The 18,207-nt window shown below is 44.3% G+C and overlaps 1 protein-coding gene across 4 annotated transcripts in view; it reads left to right on the forward strand.

Moving 5' to 3' along the window:
- Gon4l (gon-4 like) overlaps window positions 1-18,207 on the forward strand; it is a 100,054-nt gene that overhangs the window by 75,951 nt on the left and 5,896 nt on the right. For all 4 annotated transcript variants that reach the window (XM_029556901.1, XM_008854002.3, XM_008854019.3 and 1 more), the window contains 9 exons: window positions 1,826-1,976; window positions 7,281-7,397; window positions 7,785-9,521; window positions 10,832-11,087; window positions 12,682-12,866; window positions 14,113-14,310; window positions 15,730-15,873; window positions 16,752-16,895; window positions 16,985-17,104. In XM_029556901.1, coding sequence (XP_029412761.1) covers window positions 1,826-1,976; window positions 7,281-7,397; window positions 7,785-9,521; window positions 10,832-11,087; window positions 12,682-12,866; window positions 14,113-14,310; window positions 15,730-15,873; window positions 16,752-16,895; window positions 16,985-17,104 — 3,052 coding nt within the window. The remainder of the gene's footprint in view (window positions 1-1,825; window positions 1,977-7,280; window positions 7,398-7,784; window positions 9,522-10,831; window positions 11,088-12,681; window positions 12,867-14,112; window positions 14,311-15,729; window positions 15,874-16,751; window positions 16,896-16,984; window positions 17,105-18,207) is intronic.

An 18,207-nucleotide genomic window follows, 5' to 3' on the forward strand; every position in this document is an offset into this window, starting at 1 on the left:
TAAAACCAATCTTGTAGTAGTACTAAAGGTGATTTTTCAAAGTGAAGTTTCTAATCTATTATTCCCCAACCCTAAGACAACGATCCTCTCCTTTCCTTTTTCTCTCGTTCTTTCTCTTCCTCCTCCTTCCCTCATCCTATCCTTTCCTCCCTCCCTCCCTCCTTAATTGACCTTTAATTTCCGACGCTCCTACTTTTACTTCTTGAGAGCTGAGGATTACAGCATGGGCCTTTAGGCCTGGTTTATGTGGGCATCAAATTTAGGGCACCGTTTTTGCTAGGTAAGCACTCTAATGAGTTACCTCCTCAGCCTTCTCATGGTACCTCTTAAACAGCGTCAGTAACTGAGGTAAGTTTATTTTTTTGTCTTTTTGAGACAGGGTCTCTCTGTAGCTCCAGCTGTCCTGGAACTCACTGTGTACACCAGGCTGGCCTTGAACTCACGGAGATCAGCCTGCCTCTGCCTTCTGAGTGCTGGGACTACAGGTGTGCGCCACCATGCCCAGCTTGTATTTTGTTTTTTTTTAAAACAACATTTTCAAATTTGTTTTTTGTTTTTGGGTTTGTTTGTTTGAGACACTGTCTCATGTACCCCAAGCTGGCCTTGAATTCACACCGTTTTTTAGATGACTTAAACATCAGATTGTCTTTACCTCCATATACTAAGAGCTAGGTTTATTTGGTACTTTTGTTGAGAGGGGAGAGGAGGGGATGACAGGGTATCACTGTGTACCCCAGTCTGGCCTCTAACTCATAGGAGTATATCAGCCTCTCAAATGTTGGGATTGCAAGAGTGTGTCACCATGCCTGGATAAACTTTATTTATGATGTGTAATCCCATCTTTTTGTTTATTTTATCTTTGAAACCCAGCCTCATGCATGCTAGACAAATACTCTGCCATTGGGTTATATGCCATTGGGTTAAACTAGTCTACCTTTTGCTTTTTTTTTTTTTTTTTTTGGGGTGCTGGAAATCAACCCCAAAGCTTCCATAGGGTGTTAGGCAAGCCGGGCGTGGTGGCACATGCTTTTAATCCCAGCACTCAGGAGGCAGAGGCAGGCAGACCTCTGTGAGTTCAAGGCCAGCCTGGTCTACATAGTGAGTTCCAGGACAGCTGGGGCTACAGGGAGACCCTGTCTCAAAAAGACCAAAAAAAAAAAAAAAGATGCTAGACATACAGTATAACCCTTACATATGTCAGCTGTATTACAGACCTTACTTCATAATATAGGGTCTTGCTGTAGGGCCCAGTCTTTAGCTTTTGAAGTTCAGCCTCCTAGGTGCTGGGATTACAGCTGTGCACCACCATGCCTAGCCATTAGTTTGTTTTTTTTTCTCTCTCTTCTCCTGTTTTGCTATTACAAGGCTTTATGAAGGATCTTCGAAGCTCTTTATGCAAAGAGCTTTTAAAAAACAAAAACTTTTTTTTTAAAATTTTTATCATGATGTGGTGACTCAAGCCTTTAATTTCAGCACTTGAGAGGCATAGGCAGGTGGAGCTCTGAGATTGAGGCCAGGTAGAACTACAGGGAGACCCTGTGTCAATAAACCCAAACAACAAAAACACAAAATAAAAAAAGAGTGCTAGGTATTAAACCCAGGATCTTTCCCATGTTACCACTGATGTATACACTGAGCCCTTCATGTTTGGTCCTTAAAATACCTAGTACTTAGTAAATATCTGAAACTTTCTATTGAGAAGTGGCCAATATGTATAATAATTAGATGTAGAAAATGTGAATTGTAAAAATGTAAGGAGTTTGTCTGGGAGGGCTTTTAGAAGAAAGGACTGTGAAATGAGATTGTGCCCTTCCCTCTCTCTCAGTTTGTTAGCTTTAGGACTGAAGCACTTTGAAGGGACTGAGTTTCCTAAACCTTTAATTAGCAAGTATCTTGTAACGTGTAAGACTGCTCATCAACTGACAGTGAGAATCAAGAACCTCAACTTGAACAGAGCTCCTAACAACATCATTAAAGTGAGTATTTCCTAGACGCTCCCCTGTACCTCTCAAATACCTGTCCCCAGGCTTTTTTCTTCCTACCATCAGCAAATAAACAAACCTTCAAAAGAAGGCAAATTCAAAGGCTCATTTCTCCCACTGTGCACTAGATTAATTCTGCTCATTCCTTTTCAAGGACATTGATCCATTGATTTCCTTTTTTTGATCCCCTGGGACTGGAGTCACAGACAGTTGTTAGCTGCCATGTGGGTGCTGGGATTCAAACCCAGGTCTTCTGCAAAAACAACCAGTGTTCTTAACCGCTGAGCCATCTCTCCAGCCCACATTGATTTCCTTTGTACTATTTTCAGCTTCACCTCTTACAGATATTTCTCTATATATGAAATCATTCAAGTCTTAAAAGATTTCACAGTTCTAAGCCAGGCACGGTGGTGCACGCCTTTAATGCCAGCACTCAGGAAGAAGAGGCAAAAGACTCTCTGTGAGTTGGAGGCCAGCCTGGTCTACATAGAAAGTTCCAGGCCACCTGGGGCCATAGGAAGACCCTGTTTCAAAAGGACCAAAAAAAAAAAAAAAAAAAAAAAGCACATAATTCTCCCCAAAATGTTAGCAACCAGGAAAGGGATGACACTCTGTTTCATAACAAATGCCTCAAAAATCATTTTAAGTACTTAACTCTTTTTTTTTTTTCCTTTTTTTGGTGTATTGCCTGCATGTATGTGAGTGCACCCATGTGGCGCAATGCCTCAGAGGTCAGAAGAGGGCTTTGGATTCCCCTGGAACTGCATTTAAGGACGGTTCATAGCCTCCTTGTGGGTGCTGGGAATCGAACCTGGGTCCTCTGCAAGAGCAGTCAGGCTCTTAACCACTGAGTCATCTCTCCAGCCCCAGGTTTTTTAAAAAAATATTTATCATTTTTATTTTATGTGTATGAGTGTATTGTCTAAATGTATGTGAGTGCACCCGTGTCGTGCAGTGCCGCGGAGGTCAGAAGAGGGCTTCGGATTCCCCTGGAACTGGAGTTAAAGACAGTTCGTAGCCGCCATGTGGGTGTTGGGAATCAAACCCTGGTCCTCTGCAAGAGCAGTCAGTGCTCTTAACCACTGAGCCATCTCTCCATCCCGTTTTTTTGTTTTTTGTTTTGTTTTGTTTTTTGTTTTTGTTGTTTTTTGTCTTAAGTTTTAGATTTGGTAAAGCTATGGAGGATTGTTTTTTATTATTTTGAGGATATTGGATTCTGGAGTAGTTGCTAGACTTTTTTTTTTAATATCTTCCTAGCTGGGCATGGTGGCACATGCCTTTAATCCCAGCACTCAGAAGGCAGAGGTTGGCAGATCTCTGTGAATTTGAGCCTAGTCTGGTCTACATAGTGTTCCAGGCCACCTGGGGCTACAGGGAGACCCTGTCTTATAAAGATTAAAAAAAAAGAAAAACCTTCCTGCCAGGCATTGTGGCGCACAGCTTTAATCCCAGCACTTGGGTAGGGGCAGGTGGATCTCTGTGAGTTCTAGGCCAGCCTGGTCTACATAGTGAGTTCCAAGTCAGCTGGGGTTACAAGGAGACCCTGTCTCAAAAAGACCCCAAGAAAACAAAAACAAAAAACCTTCCTTTGGCTTCAGACACTGTCCTACTCTTCTGTGTGCTGCCACCCTGACTCCTGAATGGTATCTTGGATGTTTTCTTTACCATCACCCTAAGGAATCATTTCTTTCCTTCCTCTCTCTTTTTCTCTTTTTCCCCGTCTCTCTCTTCTTTCTTCCCTCCCTCTCTTTGTTATTAGTGTGTGTATATGTGTGTGTGTGTGATATATGTGTACATGTTTATGTGTTGTGTATATGTATGTCAGTTGCAATGGAGGATTGAGGTCTTTACCAGGTGGCTTCTTCCGTTGTTACCCATCTTACTTTTTTTTTTCAAAGATTTAATTTTATTTTTATTATGTATATGAGTGTTTTGCCTGCATATATTTATATACTTATGTATAAAAATTATGTATATGTATTTATATACTTATGTATACCTGTGTGTGCAATGCCTGTGGAAGCCAGAAGACAGTGCCAGATCCCCAGGAACTGAAGCTAAAGCTGGGTGTTAGCTGCCATATAGATGCTGGAAACTGAACCTGGGTCCTCTGCAAGACACAGCAAGTACTCTTAACTACTGAGCCATCTCTCTAGACAACAAATGAGCAAACAAAACCCTAACAAAATTCATGTGTTCTAGATTCGGCAAGTTTTTGAATAACGAACCAGTGGGCCCCTCTTCATTTTGTCTACTTGCTTTTCATATAGTGTTGTATAGTCAGGTGTTGGACCTCAGACAGGTCTTACGGTTCTGTCTTTTTTTTCCCTCCATTTTGCCTATTCAATTTTTTTTTTAACTTAAAAATTTTTTTTTTTATTGTGTATTTGTGTATTGCCTGCATGTAGGTAAGTGTACCCATGTCAGACAATGCCTGAGGATGTCAGAAGAGGCTGTCAGATCCCCTGGGACTGGAGTTATGGACAGTTGTTAGCTGCCATATGGGTGCTGGGATTCGAATCCAGGTTTTCTGCAAGAACAACCAGTGTTCTTAACCACTGAGCCATCTCTCCAGCCCGTATTCAAATTTTTAAAATATTTCATTTGTTTATTTCCTGTGCCTGAGTGTATTGCCTACATATATGTAAGTGCACTCATGTTGTATCGTGCTCAGGGAGGTCAGAATTGGCCATCGGATCCCCTGGAACTGGACTTATGGATGGTTGTTAGCTGCCATGTAGGTACTGGGATTTGAACCCAGGTCTTCTGTAAGAGCAGCCAGTACTCTTAACTGCTGAGCCATCTTTCCAGCCCCGCCCCCCTTTTGACACTGCAGCTCACTGTATAGCACCAGCTGACTTTGATTTGTATAAACCAAGCTGGCCTTGATATCACAGAGATCCACCTGCCTCTGCCTCCTGAGTGTTGAGATTTAAGGTGTGTGCCACCACGCCTGGCTTATAGATTTAGTTTATGTTTTATTTATGTGTATCTGGGTGTGTGTCTGTGTGTGTACACACACATATACTCCCTGCCACATGCCCCCTTGAGGACCTGGGGCTGGAGTTACAGGTAGTTGTAAGCTATCTGATGTAGGTGCTGGAAACCCACCTGGGGTCCACTGTAAGAACAGCAAGTGTTCTTAATGGCTGAGCATCTCTCTATTCCCTTACTTCTACTTCTGATACTTCTGAATTGAATTCTTTATTTCATTGGTATTTTTCTAATCCATTAGATTTGGTTCTTTTGTGCTGAGGATGAAACAGGGCATTGCACACACATGTCATATACAAGGTCTCCCAGGGTGCTGCATTCCCAGATTACCATCTTTTTTTGAGACAGCTTCTTAGCATTTTAAGCTCCCACTGTCCTAGTACTTGCTCTGTAGCTCAGGCTGAGCTCAGACTTTCAGTTTTCCTGTTTCAATGTCCTAAGTGCTGGGATACAGGCATGTGCTACAGTATTCAGTTTAACCATCATTAAACAGTTTTATCACCATCATCACCATTTATTTTAGGTTTGTGTTTGTGCCTTCATGAGTTTATGGCATCATGTGCATTCATTTGCCTACAGAGGCCAGAAGAGGCATCAGATCCCCTGGAACTGGAGTTATGGATGGTTTTTAGATGCTATGTATGTGCTGGGAGCCAAAACCAGGTCCTCTGCCTCTTAACCACTGAGCCATATCTCTCTAACCCCACATTGGACATTTTAAAATATCAAATGGCAGAGGGCATGTGGGAGGAGTCGACAAGGATAATAGCTGAAATTTTCTTACCAGAATTAATACACCTTCCCTCAACCATACCTCGGTCCTGAGAGCTAACTTGCTGCCAAGGTAGGGCATGCAGCTGTCAGCTGGCTACATCAAACAGTTGAGGTTCTTTGGAAGTCTAACTGCCACTGCAACATCTTTTGTCCTGTGATCTGACCTTTTTTTGCCACTGCAACATCTTTTGTCCTGTGATCTGACCTTTTTTTTTTTTTTTTTTTTTTGAGACAGGCTCTCCTTGTACCCCTGGCTGGCCTCAAACTCAAAGATGCACCTGCCTCTGCCTCCCTAGTGCTGGGGTTAAAGGTATGCACTACCACATCGGGCTAATCTAACCCAATTTTAATTCCACTTTTACCTTGACTTCTAGACTTATAGGGTGTCTTATTCTTTTGCCATTTCCCCTCCCCAGTGCTGGGACTTCACCCCATTACAGGGGTGCCCCACCATGCTTGGTCTATATTCTCTTTTCTGCTTTTTTTCCCCTAATATATTTAACTTCTTTTCTTTTCTTTATTCTTTCCTGGTGTATGAGTGATTGCCTGCATTTGTGTAAGTGCACCCGTGCTGTGCAGTGCTTGCAGAGGTCAGAAGAGGAAGTCGGATCCCCTGGAACTGGAGTTACAACTATTAGCTGCCATGTGGATGCTGGGACTCGAACCTGGGTCCTCTGTACGAGCAGCCAGTGCTTTTAACCTCTGAGCCATCTCTCCAGCCTAACACCATTATTTTCTTAAAAGTAGCTTCTGTGTGAAGTGCACCTGTGCTGTGCAATGCTTTCAGAGGTCAGAAGATGGAGTCGGATCCCCTGGAACTAGAGTTAAAATTATTAGCTGCCATGTGGATGCTGGGAATCGATCTTGGTTCCTCTGTATGAGCAGCCAGTGCTCTTCACTTCTGAGCCATTTCTTCAGCCTAACACCATTATTTTCTTAAAAGTAGCTTCTGTGTGTTTACAATGAGGGTTAAGGTTCTGTCCTTGGAGCTGCTATGCAGAAGTATTTGAGGTATAGGTCTGAGTGTGGGCCTTTGTACATGAGTGCAGTACTTACAGAGATCAGAAGAGGGTGTTGGATCCCCTAGAGCTAGAGTTATAGGCAGTTGTGAGCTGCCTGTGTGCATGCTGGGAACTGAACCCAGGTCCTCTTGCAACTGCTGGACAATCTCTCCAGCCCCTATAAAATTTTTATTAAGGATATTTCATTTGAAATGCAGAAACATCCAGCATATGCTATTGATGTGTGTGCATGTCTCAAACCATCAGCCACTCCATTCCCCAGTCTGACAGAGGGTGATATTTCTGGATGGAACCCAGGTCCTCTCATATGTGCTCTTAACTGCTGGATAATCTCTGCATCCCTTATAAAATTTTTATTAGAGATACTTCATTTGAAATGCAGAAACATCCAGCATATACTATTGATGTGTGTGTATATCTCAAACCATCAGCCATTCCATTCCCCAGTCTGACAGAGGATGATATTTCTGGATGGAATATAATTTATACTTTATTTTTTCATGTTCAGTTTTATAAGAAGACTAAGCAATTACCGGTCCTATTAAGGTGCTGTGAAGAGATCCAGCCACATCAGTGGAAGCCACCTGTAGAGAGGGAAGAACACCGGCTGCCGTTCTGGTTAAAGGTAGAGCCTTCCTTGTCAAAGTCTTTAGGAGGCACTAAAAATTCTTATAGAAATGCTAAGGGCTACTTGAAGTTCAAATTACCTGAGTTAGAATACTAGGGCCTAAGAAACCTTCATTAGCCCTTCCTTCTTTTCTGTCCTTACTCCAATGATTCTACAACTTTCTCAAAATAATGAGCAAAATGATAATTTCCTCAAAGAAATTCAGGAAAGAGTTTATGGACTATATAATTGAAATGTGGCCTTCCTAGAAATTTGAGATGCAAAAAAACCCTTCTTGGAACCATTTCTTGAGACTATCTTGCAACAATGCTTAAAAATCTAGAAAGCTCTGTTCTTTCCCAGATTCTGACATGTACTTGATAAGAGTGTTCTCCTTCCCACTAGGCCAGTCTACAGTCCATCCAGGATGAACTGCGGAGCATAGCTGACAGTGCTAGAGAGGGAGCAAATGTGACTGCAGCTACTGAGACCGGCACTGATCAGCACTCGGAGAAAGCCAACCCAGAACTGGGGAGTCAAACTCAGTACCCACTACTGTTGCCCAAGGGTGTAGTACTAAAATTGAAGCCAAGTTCTAAGCGTTTCTCCAGGAAGGCTTGGCGACAGAAACGACCATCGGTTCAGAAGCCTCTGCTTATCCAACCCAGCCCCTCTCTGCAACCTATTGGGAAAATACCAACCTGGACAACGCAACCAGAAGTCCCCCAAAGCAACATGGTGGTCCAGATTCCTCATCTTATACAGCCAACCACTGTCTTACAGACAGTTCCGGGTTTCCCTCCAGTGGGGGTCAGCAGGGAAGACAGTTTTGAGTCTCCTGCAGTGCGGCCTGCTATGTCCTCTGGTTCTGAAGCCAGGACCAGCTTCCCTTTGTCTGAGTTGCAGTCCCCACTGCCTTCTGCCTCTGTACCCAAGTTAATGCTGCCCTCACTTGGTCCTTCTAAATTTCGAAAGCCGTATGTGAGGCGGAAACCCTCAAGAAGAAAAGGGGCCAAGGTCTCTCCCTGTATGAAACCTGCTCCCATCCTCCACCCCACACCGGTTATCTTCACTGTTCCTGCCACCACTGTGAAGGTTGTGAGCCTGGGCAGTGGCTGTAACATGATCCAGCCTGTCACTGCAACTGTGGCCCCAAATCCCCAAACCATTCCTATCACCACTCTCCTGGTTAATCCTACTTCTTTTCCCTGTCCATTAAACCAACCCCTTGTGGCCTCCTCCATCTCCCCCTTAATTGTTTCTGGCAGTCCTCTGACTCTTCCTGTGCCATCCACCCCTGAAGATAAGGCCCAAGTGAACATGGATATTTCTGAAGGGAAAAACGCCTCTCAGAACTCTGAATCCAAATTAAGAGGCCAGGAGATAACTCCTACCTTTGCCGGTATCTTCCCCAAAGAGGAGCATAACCCCCCTGGTCCTCCAGCAGTTACAGAAAGCCAGGAAGGACTGTCAAAGAGTGCCTGTGGCTGGACCATTGTGAAAACAGAAAGCCAGGAAGGACTGTCAGAGAGGAGCACCTGTGACTGGGCACGTGTGAAAACAGAAGAAGGTAGGCAAGCTCTAGAGCCGCTGCCTCAGGGCTTCCAGGAATCTATAAACACTGACCCTAGGAATTTAGAGGAAATCGTCAAGATGGAGCCTGAGGACTGTGTGGAGGAGGTCTCCAGTAGCTTCCCTGAGCAGAACGTTTGTGATGCCATAAAAGAAGAACATGCTATGGAAGTAAACAGTGGCCCCCTACAGGAGAGGCTGAGCAGTGCTAGAGAGGTGGAGAAACAGACAGCTGTGCGGAAGGAGAGCCAGCTAGCTGAGTCCCCAGCAGCTTCCCGGGAACCTCCTGATGAGGGAAGTACAAGTGGAGATGTGAGCAAAGGACTGCCTAAAAGCACTCCACCCTCCATGGATCTGGACGTGGTGCTCAGCAGCCCCCCAGGGAAGCCTGAGGACTCAGCCAGTGCTGATGGTCAGTCCATGGGGACCCCAGCAGGGCCAGAAACTGGAGGAGAGAAGGATGGGCCCGAGGAAGAAGAGGAGGAGGACTTTGATGACCTTACCCAAGATGAGGAAGATGAAATGTCATCAGCTTCTGAGGAGTCTGTGCTTTCTGTCCCTGAACTCCAGGTAGGAATCAGTGTTTTGGGGACTCAACAGTATGTTTGTTTATGTGTTATCTGCTTGCTTTGTCTGCTTATAGACAGTCATAAAATTATCTTGACAGTCATAAAATTATATATATATATATATTTTTTTTTTTATGTGTATGCATGTATTGCCTGCATGTAGGTAAGTGCCCCCATGTTGTGCAATGCCCATGAGAACAGAAAAGGCTGTTGGATCCCCTGGAACTGGAGTTATGGACAGTTGTTAGCTGCCTTGTGGGTGCTGGGATTCGAACTTGGGTCTTCTGCAAGAACAGCCAGTGTTCTTAACCACTGAGCCACCTCTCCAGCCCGACGTTTTTTTTTTTGAAACAGGGTTTTACTATGTAGCCCTGGCTGACTTGGAACTGGCTAAATAGATGAGGCTAGCCTTGAACCCACAGAAATCTGTCTGCCTCTGCCTCCCAAGTACTGGGTTTAAAGATGTATGCCACCACACCCAACTATATTTGACTTCTGAATACATTGTGGGATATGGACACAATTTTAGGGTTTAGATGAAGTGATATGGAAAGGAGAAATTCTGCTCAAGTCTGTCTCAAAAAGACCAAAAATAAAAAGTAAATAAATAAAATTAAAATACTAAAATTTTAAAGGCATATATATAACTCATAATTGGCAAGATACCTGTTGCCAAGCCTAACTACTTATGTTCAATCCTGGGGATCCATGTAGTGGAAGGAGAGAACTGACTCCCACAGGTTGTCTTCTGATCTCCACATGTATGCCATAGCATACACCCACCCCTAAATATGCACACAGATATTAATAAATAAACGCAATATACGTAATTTTAAAAACTCAAAAGGGCTAGAGGAATAGCGCAGTAGTTGAGCATGTGCCTAGCATGTGCCAGCACTGTAGGAAAGAAAGGAAAAAGAAGCAGCTCATAATTAGAGGCCATGGCAAATGGAAAGCTGTCTTTTTTTTTTTTCGGTCTTTTTGAGACAGGGGCTCCCTGTAGCCCCAGCTGTCCTTGAACTCACTATGTAGACCAGGCTGGCCTTGAACTCACTGAGATCCGCCTGCCTCTGCCTCCCAAGTGCTGGGAGGGATTAAAGGTGTGCGCCACCATGCCTGGCCAGAAAGCTGTCTTTAAGCCAGCTTTTCAAAGGCATCCTCTCCCTTTGCCTGCCTGGGCTCTGTCCTTGGTACCCTTAGGCTTTTGTGATTCAGAGTGCTGAGCCCTGTTGTTTCCTGATACATTTCTGTTCTGCAGCATTTTGTGAGCTACTAGGAGCCCTTACAAACACTTTTTGGGGGTGTTTTCAGGAAACAATGGAGAAACTGACTTGGCTGGCATCCGAGAGGCGCATGAGTCAGGAGGGTGAGTCTGAGGAAGAGAATTCTCAGGAGGAGAACTCTGAGCCAGAAGAAGAGGAGGAAGAGGAGACAGAAGGGATGGAGAACCTGCAGAAACAGGATGAAGTGAATGATGAGGCAGTTGGGGGTGCTGTGGAGAAGCCTCCTTCCACCCTGGCCTCACCCCAGACTGCTCCAGAGGTAGAGCCCAGCATCACACTGCCAGGTAAGGGTAGCAAGCCCGTGCTAAGAGCACTTTGTTTAGTTGCGTTGTCCAGAGGACAGTGCAGAATGCAGCTTTGCCCTGGTAGATGTTTAAGGTGCTACCCTTGCCAAAAAGAAAGGCTCAGAAGATTAATTTGACTCTTGGTAACTACTTGATTTGTGCTAATTTGGTCTGTGTTTTATTAGTTGTTCTTGCTTAATCCTTCATGTTTGAGGCTAAGAACTTTGTTTATTTCAAAAGATACTGCTCATTCTGCATCAAGACATAGTGCCTTGAGAAGCCCAACTTAAGACCAAACTCATTCTTTTTTTTTTTTTTTTTTTTTTTTTTCTTTCGAGGTACCCTAGTCCATGTTTGCCTGGAATTTGCTATGTAGACCAGGCTGGCCTTGAGTTTGTGGCAGTCCTCCTGCCTCTGCCTCCTTAGTGCTGAGATTATAGGTATACAGTCTGGCTTCTATGCTTACTCTTTAAACTTCCTGTTTTCTTCGTTGTTGGGTTTTTGGGGGGCATTTTTTGGCCTTTTTGAGACAGGGTCCCCCTGTAGCTCCAGCTGTCCTGGAACTCACTATGTAGACCAGGCTGGCCTTGAACTCACAGAGATCCGCCTGCCTTTGCCTCCTGAGTGCTGGGAATAATGGCATGCGCCACCATGGCCGGCTGTTGTTGTTTTTTTAAAAATTATTTATTTTTATTAAACATTTTACTTCATTAATTTTTTTTTTTTTCGTCTTTTTGAGACAAGGTCTCCCTATAGCCCCAGATGTCCTAGAACTCACTGTGTAGACCAGGCTTGCCTTGAACTCACAGAGATCTGCCTGCCTCTGCCTCCCAAGTGCTGGGATTAAAGGCGTGTGCCACCACGCCTGGCAAATTATTATTTATTTTTATTAAACATTTTACTTCATTAATTAATTAATTTTTTTTTTGTCTTTTTGAGACAGGGTCTCCCTGTAGCCCCAGCTGTCCTGGAACTCACTATGTAGACCAGGCTGGCCTTGAACTCAAAGAGATCCGCCTGCCTCTGCCTCCCGAGTGCTGAATTAATTTATTTTTATTTTATGTGTATGAGTGTTTTTCCTGCCATGTATGTAAGTACAGCATGTATGTGCAGAGATCAGAAGAGGGTATTGGATCCCCTAGGACTGGAGTTAAGGATGGTTGTTAGCTACCATGTGGATGCTGGGAAGCAAACCCAGGTCCTCTGCAAGAGCAACCAGTGCTCCTAGCCACTGAGCCATCTTTGCAGCTCCTGTTAATGTTTTTTTGAGACAAGGTCTCACTCTGTAGCCCTTCCAGTCTTTTTGCCCAGTGCCCTCCTCCCCAATCATAGGCATGCACTTGCACGGCCTGCTAAAGCAGTCTAAAGACTCCTTTCTTCAGATGAAGATGCTGTTTGTCTCCTGGCCTCCCCTTTGTGCGGCACTCTGTGTAGAGCTGACCTGCTGGAGGCAGACTTGTCTTATGTATGACTTCCCTAGCCACTCTTCCTGAGTTGTGCTGTGATATTAACTGGGATTGGATGGGCTGGCACTCGTGGTGGATGGCATGGTTTGCAGAGATTTAGAAAGAATCTTTTTCACATACACTCCAAGGACAAAGCATGAAAGCTGCTGGAAAGGGCCGGAGCAATCATCGAACTCGCAACAAGCGGGGAAGTCGAGCCCGGGCCAGCAAGGACACCTCTAAGCTGCTGTTGCTGTATGATGAGGACATCCTCAATCGGGATCCACTCCGAGAACAGAAGGACCTGGCCTTTGCACAGGCTTACCTAACTCGGGTAGGCCATGTAGCTGCTGTTACTGCCAGTCTCTGTGCATGTGATTGCTGCTGCTTTGGAGGGAGATGCTTTAAAAATGAAGTCTGTGCTGTTCATGGTGGTGCACACCTTTAATCCCAGCCCTCAGGAAACAGAGGCGGGTGGCTCTCTGTGAGATTGAGGCCAGCCTGGTCTACATGGTGAGCTCTAGGCAGGCTGGGATTAGGGAGACCCTGTCAAAATAAACAACAGCAACAACAAACAACTCTGAAGTAGAGTGCTTGTCTGGCAGGTATAAGGCTGGGTCCATCCCCAGAACAAACAAAGCTAAGTTTTTTAGTTTAGGTGCACAACCTGTCTGTTTCTACTTTAGCTTGCTGGGAGTTGACAAAAGAGTTCTGTGAGAGACCCACAGGAACATTCATAGTTCAGTCATATATGGGTTGTTTTTTAGCACCCCAGCTTCATGTCATCACCCTTTTGTCCTGAGATTAGGGGAAAGGTGATACTACTGTCACCTGTGGAGGGTTGTAACTTCTGTCTGGGCTGATCAGGACCTTTAATGAATGAATGACAGTTTGTCTGCAGGCTGGAGAGCTGATATCAAGGAAGTTCCTTGGTCTTCAGATATGAGCCAGCTGGTGGCACCCTGGGGTAGCTCCCCCTCTGTTAATAGCCCAGCAAAGTGATGTACTTGGAGGATAGTTGTGGCTTTTTCTAAATGTTTTTACTAATATTTTACTAACATTCTGAATTTATGTATTATGTACCTTTTTTTTTTTTTAATTTTAATTTTTTGGTCTTTTTGAGACAGGGTCTCCCTGTAGCCCCAGCTGTCCTGTAACTCACTATGTAGACCAGGCTGGCCTTGAACTCACAAAGATCTGCCTGCCTCTGCCTCCCAAGTGCTGGGATTAAAGGCGTGAGCCATCACGCCCAGCTGTGTTATGTACCTTTGTATGACATGTGTCATATACAGAATCTGTATAGAAAACATTCCTTATCTATTTCAGTGTGGAGCTGAAGTTATAAAGGAGACCTTAGGTTGTGAAAAGCATTTCCTGGTTTTGTGGCAGTAGTTTATAAAAAATAGAGGTTATCCAGTCCCCATCCCACCCCCCCAAGAGAGTTCTTTTGTTAACCTTCAGGGGAGTGCCTCTGAAGGATAATTCTTAAAGTTCTGTTACCGGGACCCCCTCCTTTCCCATGTCCTTGTTTGTTTTAGAGGGCCAAAGAAACACTGATAATCAGAAGTCTTCCCATGTAGGTACGAGAAGCCCTACAGCATATCCCTGGCAAGTATGAAGATTTCCTTCAGATAATCTATGAATTTGAGTCAAGTTCCCAGAGGCAGACTGCTGTAGATCTCTACAGAAGCTTGCAAATTCTACTCCGAGACTGGCCTCAGCTCTTGAAGGACTTTGCTGCTTTCCTGCTACCCGAGCAAGCCCTGGCCTGTGGATTAGTAAGTAGATGGGCACACCAATCTCCTAGTCAGAGTAAGACTGGGGATAGAATCAAACAAGACTGTTCAGTCTTCTGATTACTTCAGATAGGTCAAATTCATCCCCCAGCCTCCATTGCCCAGAGTGATAAGAGCTTCTGTCTTTTCAGGTCATATCCTTCCCAGTCCAATTCTTCCATTTGGTTTACAAGACAAATGCCGAGGTTTTAACTTGAGTTATCAGTGGAAGCCATAGTTAAGTCTTGTGCTGCTGCTCCTCACTGGTGTAAAACACCTTCTTTTAATAAGTATTTGTTGAGTGCTAGACAAAACTTTAGATACCAGGAATGTGACAGTTTAAAAAGACTCTCAGAACTTTCATGCTTGTGATTAGTCTGTAAAATACATAGATTATAAAAATAGTCAAATATATAGTATATAATGTTTTATGGTGCTAATTCTTTACGGAAAATTGTATCAGCAAAAGAGACTAGAGAGTTGTAAATAGAGGAGATGGGTGTTTCTATGCATGTTGTAATCCGAGCGCTCAGGAAGCTGAAGCAGGAGGATTGTTGCTGCTTTATGGCTGGTAATAGGATACATAGTGTGTTCGGGCTTAGCCTGGGATACATAGTGAGTCCCTGTCTCAAGAGGGAATGGTATGTGAAGTTTGATGTACTGTGGTCTGGGAAAGCCGTGTGTAACAAGGTCATTTGTGAATGTTGAAGACCTAAGAGCTGAAATAGAAGAGAATGGCATGTTGGGCATGAGGACTTATGATCCCTGCACTCCGTATGCAGAGGCAGGAAGACTGACACGAGTTTGAGGTCAGCTTGGGCTACATAGAAAGTTTTAGGTTAGCCTGGACTACAGAGTGAGACCCTTGTCTCAAAAAAACCAAACCAAGCCAGATGTGGTCATGCAGACCTTTAATGCCAGCACTCGGGAGGCAGAGGCAAGGAGGTCTCTGAGTTTGAGGCCAATCTGGTCTACATATGGAGTTCCAGGCCCTGGGTCTATAGGGAGGTAAGGTCCAAAAAAAATAAATAAAAATAAACAAAAACAACAAAACAAAGATCTGGAGAGATAGCTCAGCAGTTATGGGCTCTTGCAGAGGACCTGAGTTTGGGACACACACATAGAAGCTAATAACCACCTATATTTCTTTTGTTTGTATGTTTGTTTTGAGACAAGGCTCACTTTGAACTCTTGTTTCCTCTTGCCGCAGCCTCCTGCTCTTATGAGATATATAATCTTTCATTCACATCTTAATTTCTTGGGTTGGTAGTTCCCAGGGTCCCACAGTAAACGGAAGTTAGGGTTTTAAATAGAATCCTGTCCCATCAATGCCTCTGGCCCATTGTTCTTAGTTCTCAGCACCCTTAAGGTCAGCTCGAGCTATGTAATCACTCTTCCCTTGCACTCCTTCTACTCTGGTAGTTTGAGGAGCAGCAGGCTTTTGAGAAGAGTCGCAAGTTCCTTCGGCAGTTGGAGATTTGCTTTGCAGAGAACCCCTCACACCACCAGAAGATTATCAAGGTCCTCCAAGGCTGTGCAGACTGCCTTCCTCAGGAGATCACTGAGGTAGTATTTCCCATTCTGCTTCCTTTTTATTGCCAATTCCCTTCTCTCTCTGCCTAATGTAGTCCATATCCTTTGCCTCTGGAGTACTAAAGATTCTGAAGATGAAGAAAGCAAGAGTGTTTTAGACTTACCTAAAGTATGAAGCACAGGGGTATAGAGGAATGGGTACCAAAATTTGGAGCCTAAGGGACACTCACAAGCTCTGCATTGCCATCAGTGGTGACGAGACCTGGAAGGGGCTGGCCTCATTTTGCTGTTGCAGGGGACCCAGTCAGGCAGGGATGGATAGTACAATCACTGGGAACCACATCTATGACTAGAACTCGTCCCCTGTAGGCAAGGAAGCAGGGAGAAGCTTGAGGATTCTTAGCTTCATGGGTCGGCGAGATGGTTCAGGGAGTAAAGTTGCTTTCTTCTGAGCCTGATCACCCAAGTTCTACCTCTGGGACCCACATGAAGGAGAGAACAAATTCCAGAAAGTTGTCCTCTGACTTCCACAGGCATACCATGACGTGTATCTATGTGTGAATGAACTCACATATACACACATATGTAAATAAACATAATAGACTGGTAAGATGGCTCAAGGGGTAAAGGCACTTGACTGCCAAGCCTGAGGACCTGAGTTTGAGCCCTTATACGCACATTGTGGAGAGCTGTCGCCTGGAAATTGTTCTCTGGCCTACAGGTATGCCTTGGCATGTGTGCACACAGACACACACAAAATTAACAGATAAATAATAAAAAATAAAATCCTTTTAAAAAAAGATAGGCCCCATGTAGAAGGCAGAATGTGGTTGTGTGTGGGATTGGTTTGAAGTGCCATCTAGGAAGATTCTTGGGATAGTCCCTTCACCTCCACAATTCTCATTTGTTAGCTGAAGACACAGATGTGGCAGCTCCTCAAGGGCCATGACCACCTCCAGGGTGAGTTCTCCATCTTTTTTGATCATTTGCGCCCAGCAGCTAGCCGGATGGGTGACTTTGAAGAGATCAATTGGACTGAAGAGAAGGAGTATGAGGTATGGGTTCTGAGGTGGTGAAGGGGAAGGATGCCTGTGGGAGGAATAGCATCCCAGATCTGTGCTCAGTACCACTAACTCCTCCCCAGTTTGATGGCTTTGAAGAAGTGATACTCCCTGATGTTGAAGAGGAAGAAGAACCTGCAAAGATTGCCACAGCCCCAAAGAGCAAAAAGAGAAAGGAGATTGGGGTCCAGAATCATGATAAGGTATTCAGGTTTTTGGGAAGTATCTGTTCTTAAATGAATCAAGCTTTGAATTTCTCTCTGCATGTTTCCCTGGCTTACTATAGTCCAGAGTCTCAATATCACAGGTGTTTATGGGGCACAAACCAAAGGTGAAGTTAATGTGCAGAGCCCATGAGAAATGCAGCAGTTGCGAGGAGGACCCAAAAGTAGAAGGGTTTCTAGTCAGGCATGGTGCCTAATGCTTGTAATCCCAGCACTTCAAGGCTGAAGCAAAGAGAGTGCTATAAGTTCAAGGCTAACCTGGGTTACATAGTAAAACCGTCGTTCAAAAAAGGAAGAAACAAAAAGGGTTTTCTCCCTAGCTCAGAGCTGCTTTTTTTCTACCTTTGGGTTTTAACCTTTTAATTTTTGTTCACAGGAAGAAATGGAATTCTTTTTTAAAAAAAAATTTATTTATTTATTTATTTATTTATTTATATTTTTGTCTTTTTGAAGCAGGGTCTCCCTTGTAGCCCCAGCTGTCCTGGAACTCACTATGTAGACCAGGCTGGCCTTTTACTCACAGAGATCCTCCTGCCTCTGCCTCCCGAGTCCTGGGAGTACAGGCGTGTGCCACCATGCCTGGCTTTATTGTATTTATTTTTATTTTATGTGTATGCATGTACTGCCTGAAAGTAAGTAAGTATGCCCATGTCCTGCAGTGCCCGAGGAGGACAGAAGAGGATGTCAGATCCCCTGGGACTGAAGTTACGGACAGTTGTTAGCTGTCATGTGGTTGCTGGGATTCAAACCTGGGCAAGAACAGCCAGTGTTCTTAACCGTTGAGCCATCTCTCCAGCCCCAACTTGGAAGTCTTTTACATGAATAAATCATTTAATTTTCACAGTAATCCTGTGGGGGAAGAGTTTCATTTCCATAACTGAAGTTCAGAGAGTCACTGATGTCAGGGTCACCCTTTACCAAGTGGCAGTACTAGGACCCTTGACACTTGATTGTGTTCTAACTCTAGCTTATACTTGGTGCTCTTCAAGTAGTCTGCTGACCTACACATACATACACGCACACACAGACACAGGCACATGTGCACATACACAAATAATAAATAAATAAATAAATAAATAAAT

Source organism: Nannospalax galili, unplaced genomic scaffold (assembly GCF_000622305.1).
Source record: "Nannospalax galili isolate Female #2095 unplaced genomic scaffold, S.galili_v1.0 scaffold591, whole genome shotgun sequence".
In the NCBI taxonomy this organism is placed as follows: Eukaryota; Metazoa; Chordata; class Mammalia; order Rodentia; family Spalacidae; genus Nannospalax; species Nannospalax galili.